Raw genomic sequence first — 14,471 nt, 5'->3', positions numbered from 1 at the left:
TTTTTCTTCTCTAATTGCTATTGCTAGTGTTTCTAGTACTATGTTGAATAATAGAGGTGATAATGGGCATCCTTGTTTCACTCCTGATCTTATTGGGAAGGCTTCTAATTTATCCCCATTGCATATAATGCTTGTTGATGGTTTTAGGTATACATTGTTTATTATTTTTAGGAAGGGTAGCATGTCTTATTTTTAATGAAAATAAACATATTACTAAGAACAATACTTTCAGAAACCAGTCGTTCTACATTAAAATATGGGAGGATCTTTTTTAAATTGGGATCAACTAAGTTGGATTGTGCACAAGTAAACTGTCAACCCAGAAAACCAGGTTCTGACCTGATAAAGTCTGGTTAGAGAGCTGGACTGCCTGGGGCTCTGAGAAGCTCTGAGTTGGCAGAACATCCCAACCAATCAAAGTTAGAGTATTCATTTTTGCTTGCAAAATAGGTGAGATAAATTGCTTACAAAGAGCACTTCAGAGAAATCAGCACTTTCTGAGACTTGACAGAGATAAAATGCAAATCAGTTGCATGACAAGACTTAGATTTGGAAGGAACCTCAGAAGCCATCTAGTCCAACTATTTTATTTAAAAGATGAAAAAACTAAATTCTAGAACATTTAAGTAATTTGCTCAAGGTCACAAAGGTGGCAGGATGGGGATTTGAATTCAGGTCACCTAACTCTAGATTCAGTACTCTTTCCATTGCATAATACTGCTTGGAGTAGGAGTATGGTAGGTGGGTAGCAGCAGACTGCAACCCAGCATTCTTATAAATGATTAAAATTGATAGTCACTCTGGCAGATTGGGTTGGTCCGGCCTTTGGGGTCTGTTTTTGCAGGCATAATGAGAACAATGAGGAAACAATGTTCTCTTAGTTCTTTCCCTATTTTGTTATAAAATAGGATTCATATTCTGCTAAAACAGTCCTCTGAACTGATCTACAGGGTGCACAAAGATTTTCTCCATTAATTCTTAGACAAAAGACCTGAGAGAATTTTTTGATCATGTTTTCTTTAACTGCCCATAAATTTTTAAAAGGTGATTGTTATGCGGATGGAAAAAGAAAAAAAAAGTGGGAGACAGAAACAAAGAGAATTTTTTTTAAATCCCCAAATTACTTTTTCCTCTACTTATTCCTACCTACTACTTCCCATATGGAATGATCAACCTTGTCTCTTTCCCAGATGCCTAGTTTCTTTTGATTCCCCCCCTAATTAATTACATAATTGGGGGGGGGGATGTCCATTGGCAACAGACTTTTAAATAACAAACTATACCTTATCCAATGCATGCATAGCGAAAACAGGCCCATCATGAGCTTTCACAGTCTTAAGTAAAAGAATATCTTTCCAAATAAAAATATCTCCAGTAGCAGCTCCTGAGAATACCAGGTCTTCCATGCGTCCATAAGACACAGACATCATTGTTTCCAGTTTCCCAATACTGCCAAAGATTCCTCGTTTAGATGTGAAGCCCCCACCTGGAGTTGGAGGGAAAACAGTTTATTACGTATGTATGTATATATATATATATATATATTTAAAACCCTTACCTTCCATCTTAGAATCAATTCTGTGCATTGGCTCCATGGCAGAAGAATGGTAAGGGCTAGGCAATGGGGGTCAAGTGACTTGCCCAGAGTCATACAGCTAGGGAGTATCTGAGGCCAGATTTGAACTTGGGACCCCTGTCTCCAGGCCTGACACTCTACTTATTGAGCTACTAGGCTGCCCCTTGTGTCATTCTTTTTTTTTTTTAATTTATTTTTAAATTTTAAAATTTAAAAAAAAATTAAACCCTTATCTTCCATCTTAGAATCAATATTATGTATTGGTTCTAAGACAGAAGAGTGGTAATGACCAGGCAATGGGGGTTAAGTGACTTGTCCAGAAATCAGCGACTGCTTCATGGTCTCACATCACTCCCCAGCACAGAGTACCTTCAATCCAAACTGTCCTACCTAACATGCCTTCATTTAGGCATTTGGCTACTAAATAGAGAAGAGGTCTAGTATTATAATTTAAGAATTTAGAAGGGTAAAGGTATAGTTTTTTATTTCCTTTTTTTTTTTAAGGGTAAGCGAGACCTGGGAATGTTATGGGTGACAATGAATAATCCTGTAGGTAGGAAAAGACTGAAAAAAAAAAGGTGATTATAGGGGGACAATCTGTTGGAGGAAATGGGAAGAGATGGGTCCATGTTCTTGTGGTAAAGACATTATGTGTCTTGAAACATAATTCTTAGACAGTGTACACGAACCCCTGCTCCTATGTAGAGGAGGAAGGATTATGAATTTCTTAGGCATTATAATCCTTGAAGGTAGCCTTATAATCAAGAGAAAGGAGATGGTTGGGACCAAGTTTGGGAACCTGCCTTGTGGATTATCCTACATTCTAGAGTTTCCAAGGTCAAGAGTTTGGGGAATAAGCCTTGTAGAGAGGGAAGAAGGTTTCCTAATGCAAGAGAAGCATTTGGTTGTATAAGACAAACCCAATGAGTTGTTTTGTCAGTGGAGATCTGATGGGAAGGGAGATTCTTTGTTCACCTGCTCCCCCCAAATATTTATTTTACAGGAGATATTATAAACCACTGATTAGCACTCTGATTCTGGGGGAGACACCTTAGGACTCTGTGGGAAAAAGGTATTTACTAAAATGTCAAAGAATTGTTCCAATAGCAGCCCCCAAGTACAGCTCCCTTTTTGGGGAGCTATTTGAATGTTTGATGTGTTTCTGTATCTGTTGGTGGGTTTCTGGTGGGGTCTTTTTATTTTATGCATTGATTCTGCAGGGTGAAATAATGTGCTCCATATGCATTTGGTACTTCCAGTGCTTCTATAAGAGCTGAAGACTCTTATTATTCACATCTGGAAAAACCTGTACGTACCGGAATATACTTTTGTGTTGAGCGACTCATGTAAGGCAACAAGCAAAATTGGTGTCTAGGACTGGACCCGTTCTGTGTGAGCTCAGGGCTATGAGGATTACACATATAATTTTCAGTATGAACCATTAATAAGAAGGAATACTCCATTACTTGAAGTCCAGAAACTCTGAGTTGAAATCCTATTTCAGATATATTATCTACGTAAGATTTCCAGTCCTGCATCACCAAGTAACCCCAGGTAAATCTCTTAACCTCTCAGGGTCTCTGTTTCTCCTTCTGGGAATAAGAATGGTGGCTCATCTCCCAGGATTCTGGAGAGATAATGAATGCTGAGGATTTCGAACAACTTGAAGTGCAACAAAATGTCAGTTGTTATTATGAACTGTAGCAAATGTCTATAGACATCCCCACAGCATTCCAGAGATTGAAAAACCAGTCATGTCATCTCACAGTTTGACATCTCAAGCACTTAATTTCAAAGGGATATTAGGAAGAAAAAGTTTCCACATATATCTTCAACTAGGATTAGAAAAAAGACTTGCTTTCTTCCCCTCTAAATGCTATTACAAAAACGACGATAAATTCAGACAAATGATAAATTCGGAAACAGAAGTACCTGCTTGCTGCCAGAATTTGATGTGCTTTATCCCAACAGTAACCAGTCTGTCCACATGATGTGGGTTGCACTTTACTACAAATATTTTTTCTTTATGACCTCTATAAAAGAGAAACAGAAAAAAATGTAGGTTAAGAGAAAAAACATTTTTAATGAAATTATAAATGGAATAATTTAAATATTTCTCATCTTAGGCCATTTATTTGGCCTAATTTCCATGATGAATATCTATGATGCACATATGGAGTTTGGATGGAAATCACCAATATATGTATTGATCCATACAAAGTTTTAAATGAATTTTTTTTGTGTCATTACACCTTATCACAATGTTGACATGGGTATTCTTTTAATTATGGTTTAAATAATGAATGCATAATATATATTAATCATCATTTTCTGTTTTTATTCATTTTACAGATGACCACGTCCAAAGACATGCCACCTAGTGGTCAGTGTAGGCTCCATATTGCTAGGATGGCCCTTGGACAACAGATGCACCTTCTGTTCTAGAATGGCAGTTGATGTGTGTGACGAAGGAGAGACATAAGGTGGGCACAGTTATTCTGTAGTATATAATTATTAATATGCTGTGCACAAAAAATGAAGTCAAAAATAACATTCAGGCATGTATAATCAGACCAAGTTGATGTGCGGAGAAGTTATCAATTAGAGGCAGAGAGCCTGAGTCCTGCTCTGGTACTCACAGAAAGCCACCGGCATAACTGATAGATCATCTAGGAAAGTTGTTTTTTTTTTTTAATTCTTACCTTCCGACTTGGAGTCAATACTGTGTATTGGCTCCAAGGCAGAAGAGTGGCAAGGGTAGGCAATGGGGGTCAAGTGACTTGCCCAGGGTCACACAGCTGGGAAGTGTCTGAGGCCGTCTTTTTAACTTTTGAGAAGCTTTCCTGCCCAGAATTTTCAACTATTACCTCCATTTTAAGATAACAGTAGCTTTATCAAGGTAACCCTAGCCTCATTATAAGAAATTGCATAGTAAAGGTGTCCTATGTCTGAAGCTGTTGAGGCTATTAATTATGTGTCAAGACTTAAGTGCCCAACAGGCATGAGTTCAGAAAGTCCCCTTGAACTTAGCCATTTGTAACTGGCCAATTCATCAACCTTCAAAGGTTAGGGTTAGTAAAATCAAATCAAGGTGTCAAACTAAAAGTGAGATTTTACTGAAAAACATCAGAAATAAGGTTTTCCCTCTCTACATATGCAAGAAAAATCCAGCCTCAAATTGTACTGAAGATTTACTGCTGCCTGCTCTCCCCAGAGGTGGCAGTTCTTCATCAGTGTGGAGACATATCTAAGAGGAATTTTATTTTAATTCATTTTTTATCTTTAATTAATTAATTAATCACCCCATTACATTTTATTTATTTAATTTAGAGTATTTTTCCCATGGTCACATGATTCATGTTCTTTTTCTCCTCCTGTAGCCAGTGCATAATTCCACTGGGTTTTACATGTGTCATTGATCAAGATCTATTTCCATATTATTAATATTTGCATTAGAGTGATCATTTAGAGTCTGCATTCCCAATCATATCCCCATTGACCCATGTGATCAAGTAGTTGTTTTTCTTCTGTGTTTCTATGCCCACAGTTCTTTCTCTGGATGTAATAGTGTTCTTTCTCATAAGTCCCTCAGAATTGTTCTAGATCATTGCATTGCTGCTAGTACAGAAGTCTGTTACATTCGATTTTTACCATTTCTGTGTACAACGTTCTCCTGGATCTGCTCCTTTCACTCTGCATCAGATCCTGGAGGTCATTCCAGTTCACATGGAATTCCTCCAGTTCATTATTTATTTTAGCACAATAGTATTCCATCACCAACAGATACCACAATTTGTTCAGCCATTCCCCAATCAAAGGGCATCCCTTCATTTTCTAATTTTTTGCCACCACAAAGAATGAGGCTATAAATATTTTTGTACAAGTCTTTTTCCTTATTATCTCTTTGGGGTATAAACCCAGCAGTTGTATGACTGAATCAAAGGGAAGATAGTCTTTTATAGCCCTTTGGGTATAGTTCTAAATTGCTGTCCAGAATGGTTGGATCAATTCACAACTCCACCAGCAATGCACTAATGTTCCTATTTTGCCACATCCCCTCCAAAATTTATTACTTTCCTTTGCTGTCATGTTAGCCAATCTGCTAGGTGTGAGGTGGTACCTCAGAGTTGTTTGATTTGCATTCTAGGAGGAATTTTAGAGGCTTTGGTATTCTAATGCCCTCTTCTACCATCTTGTGGATCAGAGAGTTGTGTTGTTACTCGGCTAACATTACCACCAAACCACTAACAAAGGGGAAAAAAGAGCGCATTGCATAACTTATGGCCCAAGAATATGCTATCTGTTCTGTATTTTATTTCTGTCTCCAACATCTCGACCCTACACATGTTCTACTTCAGAACTACCAGACCCTTCCTCTGTGCTCTCTGGAAATCCTTGCTCCATAGTTAACAATCATATTTCATCTTTGACTTTTCCTTTCTAACTCTTTCCATCTTCTTGCACTCACTGAGATTTCTTTTTCTCCTGGTGAGGAAGGTAGGAGGCATAGTAGATGGAGCACTGAGCTTGGATTAAGAAAGATGAGTTCAAATCTGACCTTAGGTTCTTACTAACTGTGTGACACTTAATCTCTATTTGCCTTGGTTTCTCCAACTATTAAATGGGGATTATAAGAGCACCCAGCTCACAGAGTTGTGAGATAGAACAGGATATTTGTAAAGTGCTTAGAACATTGCCTGGCACATAACAGGCACTATATAAATGCTTATTTCCTCCCCTTCCCCTATGACAGCCTCTCTGACCTCCCTTTCCTATGCTGGTTGCAGTTTCACTAATACCTTCTTTCCATTGGTCATAGTAGGGGAGTCAAAATACTGCTTATTCTCCATTGCCACTTCCTGACTCCCACTACCATCATTACACAGTAACTTTTCTTCCTTTGAGGTTCTTACAATCAGAATTTATCACCCAATCAAGATTCTGGTGGCCGGAGTATCTAGAGAGCCCCAGGATATTCTTCTTCCTTCTTCAGCACTTGGCTCAGTCTTTTTCTTCTTACACTCCCCAAACAGAATTCATTATCTTATTCTCCAAGTCTTCCCCTCTACCAAAATCCCCTATTACGGGCCAGAGCACCACCTCCCAGTCATGTAGGCTTGTAGCCTCTTGTAGTGCCATCTTTGACTCCTCATTTATAGTCCTCCCACACATACCTAATCTGACTCCAAGCTTTGTCATGTCTACCTTCACAACATCTCTTGTACTCATCTCTCCACTCACATAGCCATCACTCTGGAGACTCAGTTATCAGAGTAACCTTAAAGTTCACATCTGACTCTCCTATTTAATAAATTACAGTTGTTTGCTATTTATCTCCAGGATCAAATACAAAATTCTCTGTTTCATATTTAAAGCCCTTCAATAATCTAGGCCTCTTGTAAACTTCCATTCCTATATTTCATAAATTTCCATTTTTCTTATGTTTTATTCCCTTCCTTGCTATCTAAACATCCAGCAGCACTGAGTAGTGGCTGTTTGTCATGGATTAAAGCTCTATAATTGGTTAATACTGACAAGGGCAATGCAAGAAAGGGCATTTTACATTAAAGGAGATTTAAATTACTCATCAAATTAACATGGAGCCACAGACCCAACCTGAAAAAAATTGGATCAGGTCTCAGGAACCTTGTGGCAAGAATATAAATAAATTCCTAATCCAATGAACTCCTTTAGCTATTTTGTTCACTGTTCTATCACTGATAAGTATAGGCTGACCTGGTAAGAAATTTATTTGAGCTATATATATATATATATATGTATGTATACATATATATAATCAGAAAATGATTGCAGATTTTCTGATGGGGTTAAGCAAGTATATATATTTAACCCCATCAGAAAAATCTGCAATCATTTTCTGATTTTTAGTCCTCAAAATGTTATAAGGTAATAAGCTATAAAATATATAAAGAAAAAAATAGCTGATCTTTTGTATAATTCAAGACTTTCAAAGTACTTTCCTCACAAAAACCCACTGAAGTGAGGCAGTCCAAGTAATAATATCTTATTGTTACAGCTGATCAAACTGAGGCTCAGGTTGGCTTGCTTAAGGCGACACAAGTATCAAATGACCCTGTTGCTATTAAGTATTCTCTTCTGTATGAATACTGAGACAAGACCTGAGAAATAAAGGTGGCATTTTCATTCTACATAGTTATTGGCTGTTCCAAGGGTAGAGAGTGTTTTAAAATTTCGACAGAGATTACAACTTTTTCTATATAATGATGTGGATGTTACCAAACACAATAATGACTCAAGTTGACATAATACTTTAGCATTAGTTTATGAAGCGTTTTTCTCCTAATAACCTTGTGAGGTTGTTCTTGCCAGTCGAGAAAAACGAGGCTCAGATTTAATAGACTGTTCTGCAACCCACAGATTGCAAGAGCACAAGCCAAGACTTCAGCCCAGGTTTCCTGACTCCATTAATGGAACTTTTTCCACTACATGGCACCGCTTCTCTGAGGGCTACTTCTTTCTTCCATTTCTATTTATAGTTCTGAGTGAACAGCTGGTTAGCCATCCACAGCTGTGGAAGGCTTTCCAGATGGAAAATGGCACAATTGTTTCTTTTGAAACCCAGACATATGCTTTCCCTGAAATTGTCTACAAATGCAGTTGGCATATTTTCATAGACAGAAGCAATTAAAATTCAGTACCTTAAAATAAGAGAAGCCTAGATGGAAAGCAAAGATCCTGATTAGGTTCTGAGAGGTAGGCGATATTTGACTGAAGCAAGGAATAGGAGGGAGAAAGGCCATCTAGCTAACTTGTTCTAGTTTCCTGGAACTTATACTTTTTGGTCCCTTTGGGTTTTGTCCTGTTTTTACTTTAATCATCCCATTTTATATGTTTTAACTTTGCAAGCTGCCTCGGATCTTTTAAAAAAGTAAATGAGGTTTTAATATAAATCATTAAGAAAACACACACACACACACAAATTCTACAGCTTAGGACTGAATTACTGAAATTCAGAACAGATACCTTAGATCCAACCCAGCCTTATTCAACATCTCTAGCATCCTGGAAACCTATATATTCATGCATTAGTTTGAATTGCAAAATCTATAGTTCATTTTATGGAGAAATTTTAATGACCAAATGAGAGCTAGGGTTTAAATTCCTTGTTTAAAAATTAGCACAGATTCATGATAGAAAGTTAATTAAAGTGTGGAGAGGGAAGCAAAGTGACACTGCCTCAGGCAACAAATTGTCTTATTAGATCTCCACTGCCAATTATTTTGGCCTGTAACCAATGCTGGGTAAACAGCTAAGCTAACTGTAAGGAAGGGGTGGGAAGTAATGTTTGGGGCAGAGCTGAATCAGCAGGGAAAGAGCATGAGATAAGGGAGGACAGGTGGCATGTAAACAGCAGTCATTCTTGAAAAGTCTATTTATAAGATGGGTAGATTAGGGAAGCAATTTGCCTCCTTTGAAACTCAGCAGCAGATGTATGCTAACGGGGGCCTCTTCTGTAGCAAGCACTCCCCTGATGACAAATGGAACTTCTGACTTCAGTGACTTTGATACGACTTGCTTAAAGTAATAAAGCAAGGGGGGAAATCAAGGTGTAGAGTACAGTCGAGAAAAAGGAGGTTTTTGTCTCTCCTAGAAATTTAAAATGGAGATAACAGGAAGGTTATTACACATGAACAGTACAAAAATATCCCTTATTTGGAAAAGTAAAAGATCAGTCTTTTCCGATTTGCAGTCACCGAGACCGTTCTAAACTAGATTAGGCATCCACAAAGTATTGCAAGCTGCTTTTATTTAGGTGTGTTGCTAACCCCATAAATAACTTTTTGAAGACTGAAGATGAAATCTTGCAGATAAAAATCAGCTATTGACCTTTATTGGAAGATGACTTCAGTAGAAGGTTTTTCTTCTGCATGAGCAGTTTCTTACCTTGTTGTTGCTATCTTTTCTCCTTTTTTCCAGTCCCAATATACAATACTGTGAAAATCATCTAAACCGATAGACACCAGACATTTCCCATCAGCTGTAAGAAAACAACGTAAATGTCAATGGACAAATTTCTTTAATTAAAAAGAGATGTTTTCAATAATAAAGGAAAGGAATTGTAAGGATAGTCTTTAGGTATTGCCTAGAAAGGAAATAAATCTATTTGTTATAGAGTTCACTGAATAAAGCAGCTGATACGTGTTAGCCAAACTACCCAACACATCACAGCATTTCAGTCTTAAGGGACCTTTGAAGCTATTGAGTTCTTTTTAGATCTGATTAAGAAGCAGCTTTTGCTTGATGAACTTAAGTAAGAGAGAGGGGGCAGGAAGTGCTTTAAATATTATCTCATTTGATCCTCAAAACAGCCCAAGGGAGTTAGATGCTATTATTATCATGCCCATTTTACAGTTGAGGGAACTGAGGCAGAGTTTAAAAGACTTGCCTAGGGTCACACAGCTAGTTAAGTATCCAAGTCTGAGTTTGAACTCAGATCTTCTTGACTGTAGACCCAGCACTGTCTTCATTACACTACTTTGCTGGGAATAAAAGGAATCCACTACTTCCCATCGAAGCTCTATTTGTTTTTCCAAGATCAAACCAAGAAGTTTTTCAAGCTTAAATTGTCCTCTTTTCACTTTCCACCTCTTCATTGCTCCTCATTCTGCCTTTTTTGGGCCAAATAGAACAAGTCCAACTCTTGTTTCATGGGACAACCCTTCAAATACTCAAAGACATCTATCATGTCTACTCTTAGTCATTCCTTCTCTAGGCTAAATATTCCAAATCCCTTCAACTGATCCTTATATAATACAGTCTTGAAGCCTTGCACTATTTTGGTTGCCCTCTTTTGGATTTTCTCCGGTTAATTGATGCCTTTCCTAAAACATGGCACCCAGAACAGTCTTCAGATCCCCAAATGTTGTCTGATTAGGGTAGAAGATAATAGGATTATCACTTTCCTGGTCCTGAATGCACTGCTTCTAATTCTAGTTAAAGGGTGAATTAGAATTTTTGGAATAGAATAGGCTCTCTCTCTCTCTCTCTCTCTCTCTCTCTCTCTCTCTCTCTCTCTCTCTCTCTCTCCATATATATATGTATGTATGTATGTATTTAATTAAATTGAATTGATTATCACACCTCTGTGCCAAGATCATTATCATTTTTTCTGAATTTATCTAATTCCTCTCCCAGTCCAGGTGGTCAGTGATATATTCTGATGCTGCTACCCCTCCTGATTCTGCTTCCATTTGTCTTCTCCTAAATACTCTGCATTATACTTCTTCTGGTTCCCAGGTTCCTATGTTTCTTCACATGACTATATCTTTTTCATATACAGTGCTATCCAGTCCTGACTTTTATCTATCCTGTAATAAGTAATATTATTTGTGTATAAGGTTTATATTATAGATGACAAATAATATAATAAAAATATACAAATACATACCATATATAAACAAAATATTTATAAATAAGAAAGTAATAAAAATACTTTCTGGAGTTATATTCTAAGCATTTAACCAAGCCTTAGGGATAACTATTTGTATTAGGATATCTAGTTCATCTTACTTGATATCTATGCTTTGTGAATAAACACATCTGTGGCCATGGCTTTTATTGATGTCTTCTTTCTTGGATTTCATCACACATAAATTTGAACATGGGCAAATCATAGTAACACTAATTTGTCTTTCATTTTTAACAACAACAACAACAACAAAAACCACAGAATTTGAGATACCTCATTATTTGTGGCCTCTTTTGAGCAAGTAACTAAAATCACAGCCCTATCCATAGCGAATACCACAGTCTCACGTCTGTATTAATGATCTTGGGTAAAATATTGGCTGCAGTTTATCTCTCCAAGACATAAGCACCTAAGATACCCCACAGAAACAATATCTTTTTTAAATCTTAAGAGACTTATGTAACTATCTTTTAATTTATGACACTTGATTCTGCATCTATTTCTTCATAAACTCACTCATTAATGTCTTGCGATTTTTCTTCCATTTTTACCATTTAACAAAATTTTATTTTTTGGTGAAGTCCTTTTGTATACTTGGTCCTTCTTTATTTATTATCTACCGAATAAAGTGTAAGCACCATACTCTGATATACAAAGTTTTCCACATCTTGCTCTAGCTTACCATTGTAGCCTTATTTCACATTTCTCCCCTTCTTCTACTCAGCATTAGAGCCCATGTAGACTACTCCCTGAACCCCATCTCTCTCCCATGTTGGTACCTTTGTATACATTGTTCTCCATGCCTGAAATGGATTCCCTAACCCTCCCTATCTCTTCCTACCTCCATTTACATCTCTATCCATTGCTTCTCTTCCTTTAAGATCCAGCTCGGGGTGCCACTTTCCCTTAGAGTGATCTCTCTCCTTAAATCACCTTTTGTCTTTATTTATTTTTTTTGTTCAGTTGTATCTGACTCTTCTTGATCCCATTCGGGGTTTTCTTGGCCAAGATACTGGAATGATTTGCCATTCCCTTTTCCAGATCATTTTCTAGATGAGGAAACTGAGGCAAATAGGGTTAACTAGATATCTTGCCCAGGGTCACATAACGAGCAAGTGTCCAAGGTCATAGTTGAATGCAGGAAGGCAAGTCTTCCTGACTGCAGGTCCAGCACTCTGTCCTCCGGGCCATCTAGCTGCCCTTCCTCTTTATACCCACCAGCTTCTTAAGGGTAGCTACCTTGCTTTATTTCATCTTCATATCCCAGAATCTAGCACATCTAGTGGCTCAAGGTTTGCTGAATCTAATTTAACTGAAAGGAAATGAAGCAGTGGGTGCATAAATACTAAATGTTTCCTTGGCCTAAGGAGAAAGAACCTTCTGTGGTTACCCCCTATAGGTGTCTATTTTATAAAGAAGAGGGAAATTGCTTAAAATCCAGCCAGAGCCCTCTGACCATGGGGTTGCTGTGAGGGAAGTTAGGATGAATTTCATGTGGAGTCCACTTAGTTGGGCCCTCTTTCTAGGACACCGAGTGGCAAGATATTTAGGTATTTGCTACATATGCCAAGTGGCTCTTCCCCAATCCAGCCTGGGAAGCATCTCTCTTTCTGAATATAGAGACGCTTGTCTGAATAGGATATGCCGATCCTCTCCTAGTCCGGGACCAGTCTGATTAGACTATTACACAGACATGGGGCCAAAGTCTTGGACCCTTGCTTGGGTCATGATTGTTGTCCTTCTCCTAGCTCCCCTCTCCAAAACTACCTGGAAAAGCATGTCGCTGTTTCCTCTATGAAGACCTATTCACTAGAGGGGAAGAAAAGCAGAAGATTTTAGGCTAAGGAAAATTATCTACTATGCCTAAGTTATTCTACTCTAAGAAATTGCATTCACTCTTTTAGGTCTGAATGCTGGGGGTTTAAGCCACTATTGGAGAGTGAATCAGGTGAAAAGCATCACAGAATGTCAACTCTTGAAGGGACCTTAGAGAATCCTATGTCCACTCACTTTATAGCTTAGGGAATGTTACTTTCTAATGCAGTGATGGTGATTTTGAACTATCTAAAACTATTATACAAACAAATATAACTATTTGAAATCATGCAGAAATATGTAAAAATTATTAGGAGTAAAATCCAACATGGAAAAGTGTGAGTTTTGAGGCTCTGTGACAGATGCTTTGCCTCCTGGAGCCTTTGTTTCCTCTTCTCTATAAGGAAAATATTTATTATGAGTAATATTGTTATATAATATAATCACCACAATTATATTATATACAATACAATACAGTATATTATTTATACATATTATATAAATATTATGATCAATATTAATTATTATTCTAATAGTACCTATTTACTTGTATTGTATTGTAGTGAGGATTCAATACAATATGGCATGAAAAGCACTTTACAAACCTTAAATTGATACATAAAGTCATTTATTATGACTATTAATGTGATTATCATTATTATAATTAGGCCTCAAAATAAGCAAAAATTTATCTAGAATTACAAAACTGATGTCTATTTTCATGAATACGAGGAGAAGTGATGAAGGTCACCCAAATCATTCCCAGTTACCCCCTTTCATAATTCTATATCTTTCCATACACTTAAAATTCACAGTGTTTCCATATATGCATATTTCCCTCATTCCCGTACCAGATGATTTTACTGATGTATTCTGACATACTTCNCAATTATATTATATACAATACAATACAGTATATTATTTATACATATTATATAAATATTATGATCAATATTAATTATTATTCTAATAGTACCTATTTACTTGTATTGTATTGTAGTGAGGATTCAATACAATATGGCATGAAAAGCACTTTACAAACCTTAAATTGATACATAAAGTCATTTATTATGACTATTAATGTGATTATCATTATTATAATTAGGCCTCAAAATAAGCAAAAATTTATCTAGAATTACAAAACTGATGTCTATTTTCATGAATACGAGGAGAAGTGATGAAGGTCACCCAAATCATTCCCAGTTACCCCCTTTCATAATTCTATATCTTTCCATACACTTAAAATTCACAGTGTTTCCATATATGCATATTTCCCTCATTCCCGTACCAGATGATTTTACTGATGTATTCTGACATACTTCTTAGGCTCCTTGAAGAGGCAGCCTTATCTCCTGCTTCTGCTCTAACTCCATCTCACTTTGAGTGCAGTTTGCTGCTCACAATTGGTTTCCAAATAACATAGCTGATCCTGACAAATCTGATGATGGAAATGATAATGAAGAGTGCCCTCAACTAGTATGGAAGGGAAAGGGAATGCTTTGGGAAAATCTCTTTCCTAAAGCCCTCTTGCATTGGTATCACTCTATTCTTTACTGTAAGAATTGAATATTTATTGTCTATTCAATTGCTTGTTTGTGTGCGTGTCATTTCTACTTCAAAAAGAGAGCA

At 37.0% G+C, this 14,471-nt stretch overlaps 1 protein-coding gene across 1 annotated transcript in view; it reads right to left on the bottom strand.

Annotated features, from left to right (window-relative positions):
* Positions 1-14,471, bottom strand: part of EML6 (EMAP like 6) — a 301,241-nt gene that overhangs the window by 71,748 nt on the left and 215,022 nt on the right. The window contains exons 16-18 of the mRNA XM_044659473.1: positions 9,503-9,596; positions 3,509-3,609; positions 1,284-1,486 (exon numbers count right to left, since the gene is read on the bottom strand). Of these exons, the coding sequence (XP_044515408.1) occupies positions 1,284-1,486; positions 3,509-3,609; positions 9,503-9,596 (398 nt within the window). The remainder of the gene's footprint in view (positions 1-1,283; positions 1,487-3,508; positions 3,610-9,502; positions 9,597-14,471) is intronic.

The sequence above is a fragment of the Gracilinanus agilis genome, chromosome 2 (assembly GCF_016433145.1).
Source record: "Gracilinanus agilis isolate LMUSP501 chromosome 2, AgileGrace, whole genome shotgun sequence".
In the NCBI taxonomy this organism is placed as follows: Eukaryota; Metazoa; Chordata; class Mammalia; order Didelphimorphia; family Didelphidae; genus Gracilinanus; species Gracilinanus agilis.
The sequence above is the reverse complement of the archived record's forward strand: the minus strand, read 5'-3'. Positions and strand labels throughout refer to the sequence as shown.